The 16,239-nt window shown below is 36.0% G+C and overlaps 1 protein-coding gene across 2 annotated transcripts in view; it reads right to left on the minus strand.

Moving 5' to 3' along the window:
- Positions 1-16,239, minus strand: part of LOC121737956 (pyrokinin-1 receptor-like) — a 149,848-nt gene that overhangs the window by 75,504 nt on the left and 58,105 nt on the right. For both annotated transcript variants that reach the window (XM_042129702.1, XM_042129711.1), the window contains exon 2: positions 4,318-5,131. In XM_042129702.1, the coding sequence (XP_041985636.1) occupies positions 4,318-5,101 (784 nt within the window). In that variant the 5' untranslated portion in view covers positions 5,102-5,131. The remainder of the gene's footprint in view (positions 1-4,317; positions 5,132-16,239) is intronic.

The following is a 16,239-nucleotide window of genomic DNA, read 5'->3' on the forward strand; positions in this document are numbered from 1 at the left end:
CTCATTGAACAATGAACGCGTTTAGGAAAAAAAAATATATATATATAACTTTCATCCATTGTTTATTCAGTATGTGAGAGATTATTCTAAAATATTCAAGAAAATATGCCTCGCTGCTAAAGCTTTATACTTAAGCAACAAAATTAATGACTCTCACAATAAAATTCGAAGTACTTGGGACATAATTAATAATGAAATAGGACGTTTTAAAAGACATGACAATAAAATTAAATTAAATATAGACGGTCTGACAATTTCTGATAATTTAGAATTAGCTCACTTCTTTAATAAATTCTTTGTAAATATCACTGAAAAGACAACTCGTTCCCTTGACTCATGTCCGTTAAAAGCGAACATGCTACTTAAAACAAATGTAAAAGAAAGCAAGGTAATGTTCAGTTTTAGACACATACACCCGCAAGATATCATAAAGACTTTTAACTCTCTTAGCCTTAAAAAATCAGTAGACCTGTGGGGTATATCAGTCAAATTACTTAAAAATATTATTTCCGAATTATCACCATACCTAGCTGCTATTTTTAATCGTTGTGTTGATGCTGGCGTATTCTCTTGTCTTATGAAACAGTCTAGAATTATTCCTTTGTTTAAAAAGGGCTCAAAGAGTGACCCGAGTAATTTTAGACCTATCTCTATTTTACCAGCTATCAGTAAAATATTTGAGAAGGAAATCCTCAATCAACTTCAGAGTTACTTTAATATTAACAAATTATTGCATAGTCACCAATATGGATTTACCAAGGGTGTTTCAACTACAGATGCAGGTGTTACTTTAATAAGATACATTTTTAAAGCTTGGGAAGACCATCAGGATGTCATTGGTGTATTTTGTGATCTATCAAAGGCATTTGATTGCGTGGATCATAGTATACTGGTTCAAAAACTTAAGCATTATGGCATTGAAGGCACCGCACTTGACCTTATGACGGATTATCTGACAGACAGAGTTCAGTCCGTTGATGTAAATGGTCAGAAATCTACAGGATTACCAATAAGAATAGGAGTACCACAGGGTTCTATTTTGGGACCTTTTCTTTTTTTAATATACGTAAACGATTTGCCTTTTTCATACGATCTTTTTGCGAAATTATTTTATTCGCAGATGATACATCTCTCCTGTTCAAATTAAATCGAAAAAATGCAGATTTCAGTAGTGTTAATAAAACACTAGCTATTCTATTAGAATGGTTCTCTGCCAACAATCTTGTACTTAATCCCAATAAAACAAAGTGTGTCATCTTCAGAATGCCTAAAGTGAAAGCCAACACTGAAATTAACCTGAAAATTGGTGATGTCAATCTGGATTTCGTTGATTCTACAATATTCTTAGGCCTCACTCTTGACTCTAAGCTTCATTGGGGAGCTCATATTTCAAATGTAGCAAAAAAGCTTAGTTCAGCAGTCTTTGCGATTAGAAAAGTAAGACAATTGACTAATGAAGAAACAGCTCGTACCGTTTACTATAGCTATTTTCACAGCATCTTATCTTATGGATTACTACTGTGGGGAAGTGCTGCAGATATTCAAACAATATTTTTATTGCAAAAACGGGCTGTTCGCGCTATATACAGACTAGGATCAAGGTGCTCCCTAAAAGAAACGTTTAAAGACATAAATATCCTGACCGTACCATCACAATATCTTTTTGACAATGTTATATTTATTCGAAAGAACATCCAATATTATGATAAAAAATCCGACACGCATTCTTTTAATACACGGAACAAAAATAAACTAGCCGTTAATTATTCACGTCTTCATAAGGTTCAAAACTCATTCGTGGGACTCGGTATACGTTTCTATAACAGACTACCTGATGACATTTTAGCCTTGCCCTTCAATAAATTTAAGGAATGTATCAAAAACAAATTGATTTGTAAGGGCTACTACAGAATAAATGACTATTTTGATGACATTCATCCATGGGAATAAGTGTGACAATATTAATAATAGTAATTAACCATGTCTCTTTTTACTATAAGTAGGTACCTACTAAACTAACTTGTCATAATATTTAATTTTAATTATTGTATGAACATGATTTTATATTACTTGGACTGACTGAATTGACATAATTATAATAATTTAAAATATTTAAAAATTATATTGACATTATTGTTTTGCATAAAATATACATACAACTATTTGTTATTGAATTATATACATAATAATTTTATTTTCATAAAATGGAATTTGTCAGTAATTTATGTAAGTCAAATCGTGATAGCTACCATGTATTAATGTATCTAAGAATGAGATGTTTATTTTGTAATAACTATTTAAGAATCTTGACGTTCATAAGTGTTACCGTGTGACCTATATGAATAAATTATTTTGATTTGTTTATATTATGGCGACGTGAATCTCGTTTTGTTTCAAATAGATTTTACATTCTTCATTTAATCACGATTAATGAATCTAAGTTTACGTTATACGATTGATGATTTTTATACGTTTTTATCATCTTTGAGCCTTGTCACGTTGTTTTAGTAACAATAAATAAGCTAACCGAACGCATATCTGTGAAAACTGTCAACTTAACAATTTTTTCGCCTATGTTTTTCGATCTGTCATACACTACACCGACAGGACATGTGTTTTATGAAGTTAAAACTCGAATATTGGGCGTTCAGAAGATAAAAATCGGATTTGCTGTGAATGAGACGAAACGCATCTACTTGGAATTGTATAAAAAAACGGAATATAGTATAGTTATTCGAGTCTAAGAATAATAATATTTATGGTAAGAAATGTCGCAAAAAGTAAAAAATTCAATGTGGTACTTTTTCTTTAGTTTAAAAAAATGTAATTTATGTTAAAAATCAATTAATTTCAGTAAATAATCGTAATTTTGAATGTTTTACTAAGTTTCGGTTTCGGTTTCGTTTTCGGCCGAAACTAAGAGTAAGGCCGAAAGCTCGGTTTCGGTTTCGTTTCGGCTGAATAATCAGTTTCGGTCGGACACTAGTTTTTACCTTGGAAGTCGCCAGTCGGTTTTAATTTTTTGTTATGTTAACAACATTCTATGCAAATAACCGATCATTAATATTATTATTATTAAAAGTAAGTACATGCAAACATAACATATTTTTATGTAAGTAAGTACTATTAGAGAAGTTGATTCCTAGGCAGATGGGGGACCTACGTAGCTTGGTCGCGTTATTTGATTATACAAGTCTTACCATGCGCTGCGCCGTCCAGAATTAACATTGAATTGACATGACGTTGGTCTGTCAAGTGCCTAGGAATCAATTTCCTCAATGGTACATAATATTATAACCTAATTGATATTCGCGCCATATTTCTTAATTTTGTGTAGTACTCTCATTACTCATACGAGTTACGCCATGCAGCTGATACCCCAAAAATGTTTCGTTATTCCTACACGAGCCACCATCATTCATGTCATGAAATTCTATTCCCCCTGAGGGTGTGTAAAACGAGGAAATTACTGCCATGAGAATTTACCATGGACCCCAAAATAGCCTTCAATAACAAATAACCAGAACCATTTTAGATGAAAAGCACCTACAAACATGATATGGCAATTTACTGGCCTCAAAAAGGGTGACATGTATATAAAATACTAGCTGTCCCGGTGAACTTCGTGTCACTTTAAAACCTTCCCTGGACTTCTACGAATATTTTAAGACTAAAATTAGCCCAACCCGTTCAGTCGTTTTCGAGTTTTAGCGTTACTAACATAATTGAAAATCCATTTTTATATATTTGACTTTTAAGTATTATCACAAAATATATTTTGTATGGGAGTATAGAAAAGTGTTGTATTTAGACTTTTTCAGGAAATTATTTTTTTTTTAGAATTTTTCTCTCCGTATGAACCATCCTCGTACTTCAAGGAATATTAAAAAAAAAGAATTAGCGAAATCGGTCCAACCGTTCTCGAGTTTTGCGCTTAGCAACACATTCAGCGACTCATTTTTATATTATAGATATTGCCGACAGCGTCAGTTTACACTGAATCGAAACGGGGTACGACCTGGTAAATTCACGATGCTGTTACGTAAAGTCGCATCGCATATCGTTACGTATCGTGATTCGTGTGTATGATACCTGTCCAAGTGTCCAGTGTCCACGTCATACTCATTGTAGCCCCGATAATAGGCCATGGCCCATGATTGAAATTTAATTTTATACTGACTTGCGCTTTTTTGCACAACGCATTCTTGCACTATATCAATATGTTCTTTTTCTTCCAACAAAAAATAAATCGTTCATCGATAATGTTATCGGACGTAAGTAACTTCCTAAAAGCAGGGACGTATATTTATTACTTACCCAACATTCTGATAACCCTCCGCTGGGACACTCCGTTCCGGTACTGCATTTTGCCGTTCGGCTTGTCACTATCTGTGGATAGTTTTTTCACTGGGTGCAACACATTTGAGGTCCGCAGCTTAATGCCTATCAGCACGTACAGCACCGTGATCAGCGACATCGGCACCACGAAGAATATGAAACTAGATATCACGAACACTTGGTGCACGCCATGTCCTTTCACCGTGCACGCAGTGATCACCTGATCGTTGTCCTTGTAGCTCACTAGGCCGAACTGAACCGCTTGGGGCACCGCAGCACATAGCGCGCAAATCCAGATGGCTATTATGAACCGCACCGCTCGCGACAGCTTCGACATGGTATGCGACATGAACGGGTGGCATATGGCGATGTATCTCTCTACGGTGAACGACGTGATCGTCAGGACCGTCGCGTTGGCGGACGTCTCCGATATCAATCCCAATGTTATGCAGCAGGCCTCGCTGAGCGGGTAGGAGAACGGGTTCCAAAGCCTGTGCAACTCCAGGGGCAGCCCGCATATGAGCAGCAAAAAGTCCGATATGGCCAAGCTGAAGAGGTAGAAGTTGGTCGCGGTATGCATCGACCGAATGCGGCTGATAACGAAGCAGATGCTGATGTTGCCGAGGATCCCGGAGACGAAGATGATGATGTACGTGACGCTCAGCGGCAGGATGACGTCGAGGCCATCGGGCTCGGAAAAGGACGGCTCCGCTACGGTCACGTTGGACCCGTTGTACACCAGCACGTCCTCAATGGTGTCCATCTTGGGGACAGCCTGCACATCGCCTTATATCTGCAAGAATATAAAATATTTTAATGTTTAGTATTTTGAAGAAACTAGTTCTTTGGGATTAGGCGTCGATCATCGTCATTATCTACAATACGAGTAATTTTAAAAGTTTTCAAAATACATCCCACAAACTACATAAATCTCTCCTTAATGATAGTTTTTTCTAGCTGTTCATTTTCCACGCTGCAATAAGTTCTTTTGACTTGCACTCTGTGCGTCGTAACTCTCAGTCAAAATATAGCTGACGCTGCGAGTGGACCATTCAATAAAATGTTACGATATCCAACAGCAGTCAAATGGAGTTTAACGATTTGTCCATCTTTCCGAATCGTAATATGCTAATATTAATATATCTAACGCCTCCGTGGTCCAGTGGTTTAAAACGTGGTTCTTGACTCGTAGGTCGTGGGTTCGATTCTCGTGTTGGAAACAATGTGGTATAGTTTGGTTAGGATAAGACATGCGTCGGATGGGCATGTAAAAAGTCGGCCCTGCGTCTGATCTCTCGCCAGTCATGTCGGTCGTCCCACTGGGTTATGAGAGTAAAAGGAATAGAGAATGCTCTTGGGCACTATAAACTTACTCCTGTGTAACTGTCACCGAAACCGGTATGGGAGTTGTTATTATTATTAATATTACTAAAATATCTATGCTATAATGCTAATAGTTAATTATAAATGCGAATATGTGACTGTCCGTCTGTCTGTTACTTCTTTACGCCGTAACCGCTGAACCGATTTAACTATTTGGTATGCCTAGAGCTACTTTGAGTCTCGGATAAGAGCATAGGATACGATTTATCTCAGAAAAAAATAAATTCAAAATTTTAAAAACCCTCGACAAACTTTCTTCGACACATAAACTTAACTTTCCTTTAAAAAGTAAAAAAAATGTGAAATTTTAATCCTAAAGTACCTAAAAGTAATAAATATTTCAAAAAAACACTTCGCGTTGGAGACCGCTAGGTTAAGTTAGTAATAATAATTAATTGTTGGGTTTGAAGCTAGGATTTTTAGTAGACTACACTTGAATTTGTTTGGTCGGTATTGAATACAAAAGAGTATAAGTTTACATTAAAACATTTGTTTGTGATTTCATTTAAAATGCTTTTAGTGTCGTTTATTTTTAAATCATGCATTTAAATTACTGGCTTGTGTTACAACACGCGAAGTAATTCGATTTTTAAATCGAAACGACCTACTATAATATGCTAGCCATAATATTAGTTAGGTCTTTACCTATTAAATTGCCGTTTTGTTTGAAAAAAAAAGTAAGAACTTATTTATTTTGTTATTCAAAATAATAACCTCTGCAATCAATGCATATTTGCCAACGCAGTGGCAGTTTATGGATGCTCTTCTTGAAAAAATCTGCTGGACGGGAGATAACAAACTCTTCAAAGGCGTTTTGTACTGCCTCTCTGAATTTAATTTTTTCCCCCGCTAAATATTTAAAAAAATATTAGTCAGTAGCTGCGTCGAGGACGGTGGATGACGGATAGCTTACAAATCCAACTCTTGCAGCTCAGAGATGGTCTCTTGTGCATTGTGGGGTCGCGCTTGTCGTGAAGGAGCATTGGAGACGACCGATTGACCAAAACTGGTAGCAGACGAGCGAGCTTCGCCATCATTGTGGTTAGTTCTTCAATGTACATGTTACGCTCAAAGACCGAAATCGCTCAATGAGCGAAGAAATTGCTCACAACGCGTTGTGGTCACAGTGAAACAGCCACGACACGAAATTCGCGTCGTGGCTCTAATGAAAACGGCCACGACGCGTTCTGGCAATCACAAAAAGACCATAACGCGAAATTCGTTTTGTGGGCTGTGTTTGAAATGCTATTCGTTTTTCTTGATTTGTTCTTGATTGATTAATCGTCCATAGGTATGGAAGATTATATTTGAATTACCACGCGTACTACAAAATATTTTTTCTTTTACCAAATCACTGCTTAACATGTTTTTCATTATTATTTGAAAATATCCATAGTTCCATAATATCCGTGCTAATATTATTACTGTCTGTCTGTCTGGCGCAACAATTACCACGCGTACTACACGCGTGGTAATCAACAATTACCACGCGTACTACACGCGTGGTAATTCAAATATAATCTTCCATACCTATGGACGATTAACAAATCAAGAAAAACTAGCATATATCAGCCACGACACGAATTTCGCGTTATGGTCTTTTTGTAATTGCCAGAACGCGTCGTGGTCGTTTTCATTAGAGCCACGACGCGAATTTCGCGTCGCGGCTGTTTCACTGTGACCACAACGCGTTGTGAGCCATTTTTTCGCTCATTGAGCGATTTCGGTCTTTGCGCGTAACATACACATCTGCAGTAATGCTCTAGCCGTTTTGTAAACCTGTGATGAATCACACCAGCACTAGACCACCAAACTGCGACCATCACCTTTCTAGGGGTAATTTTTCGTTTTGCACATTGCTTTGGTACCGAACCAGGATCTAACCAACTTGTTGAGCGCTGGCGATTGTCAAACAGAATCCGTTTTTCGTCGCACGTAAGAATTCGGTTTAAGGCCCAGTAGTCCCTAAAATAAGCAGGTCAACGTCTGTCAGTACGAATATCGACGTTAAGGACATTAAAATAACATTCATATCAGCGCGCCTTGTACAGTGGCTGTTACGCGCTCGCCGCGTGCCTTGATAATAGAAAATAGGAGTAAAAACCTTTTGTTTTTAGTATTACACAAATCAAATATATCAAATCGTTTACGTTAGGTTACGACACATATAATACATTTTTTTGTTTTTTCTAGAAAGTGTGTAATTTAGCCATAAAATGATTTAATTATGAAAAACAGCGTTATAACAGTCATCTTTGAGATTTTTTTCTATCGAGCAGAATTTTTCAAATTGTGTATTGATATACCTTTGCGTATAGGAAATTTTCTCAATTTTAAAACGGTACTTATTTTATACTTAAATAATGACATTTCCTTTACTAAAAACGTGTTTTAAAAAACCCATTTTACGTAGTTGCAACAACCACAGCGCCTTAAGCCCGGCCGCACATTGTCCGAATTCTGATCAGAAACAGTTGAATTTCGCCGGACCGCCACCCCGCACACTATCCGAAATATCCTTCCGGCGAGTTCGAGCTCACTCGGCTCAGTACAAAATGTAAGAGACAGCGCGGACTTTCAACTGTTTCTGATCAGAAATTTCGGACAATGTGCGGCCGGGCTAAAATTCATTCATTTCTGTGCCTGTTAGGGTCAATTCAGACCGCAACGCGACGAGGCGAGGCGAGACGCGGCGCGGTATAAATTTGTATGGATTTGACAGATTTCAATTGCATGAGACGTTTTGCAAATCTTTCAAATCCATATAGGTAGGTAAATTTAGAAAATAATAAATATGCATCTACGCGTCGCGTTGCGGTCTGAATCAACCCTTGCAGTCCAAGGCAGGTCTCGACTAGGGCATCAAGACCGGGTTTTCCCGAAACCCGAAAACCTGGGAAAACCCGGGTTTTGGGGATCATGAAGAAACCCGGGTTTCAAAAATGGAACCCGGGTATTTCGAGCTTTCCGGGTTTTTCGTTTTTTTGATAATTAATAAAGGCCAGACCTGATTTAAGTTATTTATAAAAAACTAACCTACAAATTATTTATTTTTATAACATATTGTATAGGTTTCATTATTTATATTGGTCATAATTAAACAAAATATAATATTTTAAAGTCAAAGTTTCGTTTTAAGAGCATTAAAGACTAATTGTCATAAATATATTTATTAATAATAATTAATAATACATATTTTAAAAATCCTACCAAAACTATTCAATGTAAAAAAGCCAAGTCTCTTCAAACAATCTATTCTTCGCAAAAAGTTTTCAAATTTCATAGAAGCTAAGGCTTGTTAAACTTATTTTATAGTTTTCAATCAACATTCAGTGATTGACCACAGTTTTGTTTATTATGTGATCAAAGGTTTACAAAATAAAGTATGGACAGATTCAAAGGGTTCTAACTTCTAAGTCTGCTGCATGTATCGTAGACTTTTGATGATGGGCAAGTCAGCCACTAGTTAGTGACAAAACGTTGAAACTTGTATAGACCGTAATTGCTGATAAAATACACAAAAAACAAAGTCTTCGGGATATTTGTATTTTTGGAATATCTAAAAACCTGTCCGGAATTTTTGAAGACAGTGTATGGAACAATGATAGCTTATTTTTTGGTATTAAAAAAAACATATTATTAAAACACTTTTCCGAATTTTATCGTTTCTAAAGCAATCACAGGTATGTAGAGTCATAAAAATCAATGATAAGTCAACAAAACTTGATTTCGTTTTATAAACTGAAAATTTCATTCGAATGAGATATTTTTATTGCTGATTGTCAAATTAATAGTAATAATTTATACTGATCGATGTTTGGCATTATTTTTACTAAAAAAATATTTTTTTTGCTCTACTGCGGTAAGACGCCCAGTCTTCTTTGCAATTTAAAGTCATTATTTTCAGTCGTCCAACTTACTAAAAACCCTTAAAGGTTTTTGTTTGGCGTTATGTTTTTGTCATTATTTGTTATATTCACAACATAACAAAAAGCGAATAAGACTATGCAATCAGTAAAAAGGTTCCAGGAAAGCAACCAGCCCAGGGAGAAACTGACAAAACCATGCCGAGGAGTTACCATGAAGTATAATCTGGGGAAGTACCACGAAACTGTTTTGAGACTCAAACAATCGTACGAGAAAGCCGCATCCTACTCTAATGAACGAGAAATTACGTTGTAAGAGCAGGGCGCGGCATTATCATCCGATTGTTTGAGTCTTAAAACGATTTCGTGGTAGGCCTACTGAATCCATATTTTTGTATTGCGGTCTGGCAAATGCGGCAGATTGCTTTTCATTGCTTGAGAGACTGATGTTGGTAACACATAATAGGACGAATGGTCTTACTTTACTTTAGCCGGCCGTGGATGTCATACTCACTGCGGAATTATTAAAACATGTGACTTTAGTGAATCGAGATGAAACAAGCAGCGAGTTTTTACCAGCACCAGCGCCAGAGACAATTTCTTGTGTGTAACAGCATGCCAACCATGGGGTTAATCTTCCAAATTCATTAAAAGCAACCTTCCGCATTTGCCATAATATTATGGTCTGGTCTGATCAATTATATGGTAATCTGACATGAATTTTGTCTTTTGTGACTAGAACTAATGACTACAAAAAGCTTTGGTGTGTAGTGTAATGTAAGATTTTTCAGTAATTTAAGATTTTCCACTAAGTTAGATGACAGAAAAGTCACCTTAAATTGCAAAGAACATTCGGCTTCATACCGTAGCACGGCAGACAAAAGGCAATTTCAAGTAAAAACTAGGCACAAACATTTAATTACAGTATAATGTATGCCAACATCAATTAGGACTAAATAATTATTAATAACTTGATAATCAGCAATAAAAATGTAAAAGATTAAATAAAGATTTGTTGGCATACGTTTTATATTTAAGGTTATTCTTCCATTTACTGTCTTCAAAAATTATTGATAGATTTTTATATATTTCATAAAATACAAATACATTTAATAATATATGTAATTTGGAGGTGAAGCTTGTTGTAATACTTAATCTTGGCTCGAAAATCTTAATCCCTAGCTTTGATAAGATCCAATATAATAATCCTACTAATATTATAAAGGCGAAAGTTTGTTTGGATGTATGGATGTATGGATGTGTGGATGTGTGGATGTGTGGATGTATGGATGTTTGTTACTCTTTCACGCAAAAACTACAGAACGGATTTTAATGAAACTTTACAATAATATAGCTTATACGTCAGAATAACACATAGGCTAAAATTTTAACCGACTTTCAAAATGGAGGAGGTGTTATGTTCGTTTTCTTATATTCAACGATTACTCCGCCGTTTGTTAACCGATTTTTAAAATTTTTCTTTATATAGGATATCATCCCAATTTGGTATTATATTCACAAAAGTGGTGATCTGATGAAGGATCCATAAGTAATCGAGGGAACTCCCCAAAACTTACAGGGAAACATGTGGTGACTTCGGTTTCGTGAGAAGTATTCTAAGCATATTATGCTACAACAAGTAAGATTTTGCACCGAGATATACCTGGTATACCGTGGTTCGGAAGGTGCTGAGAGAACTCCTGATTCTTTATAGATACAAGTTTGGGAGTTTCGGCGTTGTTTTAAGAACAGAAAGCATATGCTACTTTACATTTATCATCATCATCATCATCACTACCATATTATACCATTTCATAGTCTTTTAGATCGAGACTAGAGTTTGTCAAGCGATAATTAAAAAAAATCTATACCTACCTAATATTATAAACCTGAAGAGTGAAGAGTATGTTTGCTTGAACGCGTCAATCTCAGGAACTACAGGTCCGATTTAAAAACTTATCTCAGTGTTAGATAGATCATTTGTCGAGTAAGACTATAGGCTATATTATATTATCACGCTAAGACTAATACGACCGAAGAAACTGAGGAAAATGTGGGAAAAACGAGGGAAATATTTTTTTGGGAAAATGTACGGTTTCTGTAAAATTCCTAATTTACGCGGGCGAAGCCGCGCGGGACATCTAGTATAATATAATAGGAGATGTAAATAGTCGCTTCTATAAAAGTATGGTACGGCCGTGCCCGTTCACTCGAGACTTGGTTGGGCACTGCAGTGACCGCACACTATGGTATTTAAATATTATTTTACTGGAAAGGTATTGGCAATCGCTGAAAATCATATTCAAAGTATTTTCGCATCGTTAATCTTTGAATTTTAAGAAAACCCGAAAAAACCCGAAAACCCGGGTTTCGAAAATTGGGTCCGGGTTTCGATGCCCTAGTCTTGACGCGTACGTCGCGCTGGCGATCGTTAAATTCGTGAGGCACACTCGCCAATCTGTCGCAAATAGACTAATATTGTTTTGATGCTAACATCAAAAGCTGCTGCTAGCTCAACTGTAGATTGAGTTTCATCAGCTTCCACAATCGCCTTTCGCCATCATTGTTGACCTAAGTTTCTGGACGACCACGAGGTTCATTTCTCAAGTCGAAATTCCCGGAACGGAACCGAGCTAACCAATAATGGGTTGTGCGTTTGTTTGTACAGATCTCTCCGTAAACGTCGTTGATGTATATCCATATGTATATAAACCAAAGACTGGCTTTGTAAATAAAATGTCATATTAAAAAAAAGGGTTGGAATTTAGAATTCATAGCCGATCAAAACTGTTTTTGGTTGAATAGGCATACCTTTTGTCCTTTTATACATATATCGCAATGTGGCAATATCACAGGTCTTACTATTAGTATGGTGGCAATACACGATCCACCCACCTATTATTATTATGGTGGCAATTGTTAGAAATTGTTTAAATAATAATTGTTTACAATCATGATCAATATTTTATTTACTCAGTTTAATTCTCAAATGTTAATTTGATTGTCAACAGTCAAACGAAATGTTAAGTTTAATTATTGATTGTAAAGTCTAGATATTATTTTAAATTTTTATCAAATATTTATAAGGTAGTTCTACAACTGTTATATTTAAATTATTTATTTCCGAAAGGTATAAATAGGATAGTCGCCATATTGGTGCTCGCATTACTGTTCCAAACGTCGAACTGACAAAGTGTAATAATTAGTTACCAAAGTGTTCGTGTATAATAAAAGTATTGATCTGATTTGGGTTTTACTTTTTCACAATACAATATGAATGCCACGCGTCCAAAATCGTTTCTTGCAAAAACGCTGCTTTGAAAGCTATTATCAGTGCGTGGGCTACAGCTTTTCCAAGCGGACGGCTGGTATACCGTAAAAACACTCGCTATTTATTTATTTTCTGAGGGACTTAATGATATATACATGGGCGTACCCAGATTATGGGCCAGGGGGGGGGCAAATTACCCAGGTTCTGGTGCCAGGGGGGGGGCAAATCACCCAGGTTCTGGGCCAGGGGGGGGCAAATCAGATTTTTCATAAGCTATGTGTTTATAAAGAATTAAAAATTATAATTTTTAGTTGTAAAAATATTGTATTGCAAACAAATGGCAAAAATTCGTTCTTAATTTTTATAGATAAAAGTACTAGATAATGTACTTAGTAGGAACGTCAACATGATCCAGGGGGTGGCTACTGCCCCCCCCCCCCCTCGGTACGCCCATGAATATATACCCACGTATATCTACATTTCGCCAATATTTGCTGGGAGCCAAAGGTCGAATTTGGGTGAAACTATCAGTTCCGAAGAAAAGCACGTACCGGCTTTATGTCCGCTACCTAAACATCAAATTAATAGTTTTTTTTTAAATGAAATAAGGGGACAAACGAGCAAACGGGTCACCTGATTACAACTACCGTCGCCCATGGACAGTCGCAACATCAGAAGAGCTGCGTGCGTTGTCGGCCTAAATGCAACCTCTTGAGGTGCAACCAGAAACATTTTTAAAATATTTTTGTTTTTCAAAACCTAAGTGCAAAGTTATAGTATTCTATTATAGTGCACTCACCATTGACGTCTATAATTCACTGGACAGGCCATACAAAATGACAGCTATTTTTTGTGCCGATTTGAAGCGTCGCGGTGAGCGTACTGTGAACTAATTACATATAAAATTACAACCGCCATTTGCAAAATAGTAGTTCCAAGTACACTCACTACCGCTTTCACATAGCAATCAGCGCCAATATGGCGACTTTCAAATAGGAATATTTTATTAATAGCGATCGCCTGTCCAGTGTATTATAGAGGTCAGTGGCACTTACTTACTTATAATAACATAGTTCTAATTATACTTAAGTACTTAATTTTTGTTAATTGTGAGGAAAAAACGTGATACATTAAGAAAGTGTTTTCTTACTTGAGTTACTGAAGTATGCTTTTTGTTTAATTAAGTACTCCTCCCTTGATTTCAAGAGACATTTAATTAGGAATTATGTGATTTACTATGTGTAAGAAAAATTCCAAACGAATGTTTTTATTTACTTAATTAAAATAATAAACTAAAAAAATAATTAAGTAAAATAAATTATACTCTACAGAATTTTTTTTACATTACTTTATGTATTTTACTAATTATTACAAAATTAAACGGCGTTTTTAAAGTCATTTTCTTAAATAGCCCGGCTTTTGTTTTGGATAATTACCAACATTTGCGCTCGACTGATTCGTAAATCTCATTAGTAAATTGTTACTTTTTTATCGGGCTTTGGCCCACCACACTTTCCCACCACTGTATCTCCTGAGTCGCCAGGATCGACAGCGGTATCCAACCACGAAAACCCTTTGATATGATCTCAGGGAGCCCGATTGACATGCTAAAGCTGTCTTGGGACCCGCAACGAAATTAATCAGAAGAATTTAGGAGGTCAAAAGAAGTTGAAAGAGAAAGTCCTAAATTGTTATTAGTAAATAATACGTACATAGTGACGTACAATAATAGGCATGATTACTATTTTTTTTTTCTTATTGGTAATTGAGAGACCCTTAAAAATAGAAACATCGCTGAAAGAATGACTCTGATAGCTTAAACATTCACCAAGATATGACAATTCAAACATCTCATAAAATGGACCTGCCCGAAACGCTCCATACAAAGTGCTACGAAAGTATGACGTCACTCTTTGGTAGTTTGTACGCATCGGGAGAAAACTTTGTTCGATAGGTATATTAAATATTGCGTTTATGAAAGTTGTTTCACAACGAAAGTTGCTTTAAATTGCATAAGTTATCGAATGGTACACAAATATTAAGATGGAAAAAAAAATCTCCAAGTCCAACTTTGAAGGCGCATAACAAAAAAATACAAATGCTATCAAGCTGAAATTTTGGGAACGCTAATTTTTTACCGTGATTTATTTATTTTATTAACAAAATTCGCTAATCTTTGACCTTGTCATCATCCCTATTGAAGATGTGCCGATTGTATAGACAAACGTCAATATTATTAGACAACAAAATCCCCGCGCTCGTCGATCGATCACGGACCAATATTGTATGCGGAAGTAGACAGGAACTAGCGTGTGTGGGCCACGAGAAGCGACGACTGCGGCTGCAGCAGCTCTGGATTTATGTATAGGCAGTTTAGGTCATGGCTTACGGCTGGCGTCCTAGGCCTAGGACATGAGGGGCAAAATAAAATTTAATTAGCCTATGCTCATAAAAAATATAAATCCGGCCCTGGGCTGCGGGAATCTTCAAGTTTCAAAAAAAGTTCAAACCGAAATTCGATTATTGCGCATATCGACGGGTGCAAAGTAAAAAAAGTCATCTGCAATTTTGAGTTTTTCGTTTTTTTGTAGAAACTAGCTTAAAATATCATGTTCTACAACATACCAAAAACAAAAATTCAAATATCACCTTATTTTTGGTACTTTTGTCACGTAAAAGAAGACATCTACTCTTGTTTTGTGAAATTGCACGATGTAGATGCGGATAACTACCGCTGGTCGTCTATACGCGGGACGCGCGGGGGTCATGTTATGCGGCATAAGCGGCTATCTGCCATATAGCTTTTTCTACGTTGCGATTGTGATTTAGATGTCTCAATTTACTTTTGCAAATTAGTATTGTTTATTATGTTTATGAGTACCTATTTATGTTAATTCTTATTGTTAGCTATATTAATTGACTTCTAATTATTTTTTACTGTTTTTTCATGTTCAGAAAGTCCAAAACGACTTTTTAAAGAAGTTGAAAGTTTCCAGAACATAAGTGATAGATTTATCGAGCAAAATACTGTGTTGCCCGATGAAATTATTGAACATCTTATAGAAAACCTTGATGTGTCACCGATGAAGACAAATGAATATAAGTTAACTTTGTAAGATAAGTCCCCATGATCTGAATACTCTAGGCCAGTCACACCAGTTCACTCTCAGTCTGAAATATAAAATGATTTTGAAAATTTGTCGATCTCAGCAAATTAACAAATACGCCAACACCCTCAGAATACAGTTCATCACTTCAAGTCCGCCGCGTCCATTATCGGTATTAGATCAAAATATTATATATTCTTTTTTATTAAACAGATACTTTGATCTCATATAATCTATGACCTGCTTGAGTTTATTAACTCAAACAGGCCATCGA

The sequence above is a fragment of the Aricia agestis genome, chromosome 2 (genome assembly GCF_905147365.1).
Source record: "Aricia agestis chromosome 2, ilAriAges1.1, whole genome shotgun sequence".
Lineage (NCBI taxonomy): Eukaryota > Metazoa > Arthropoda > Insecta > Lepidoptera > Lycaenidae > Aricia > Aricia agestis.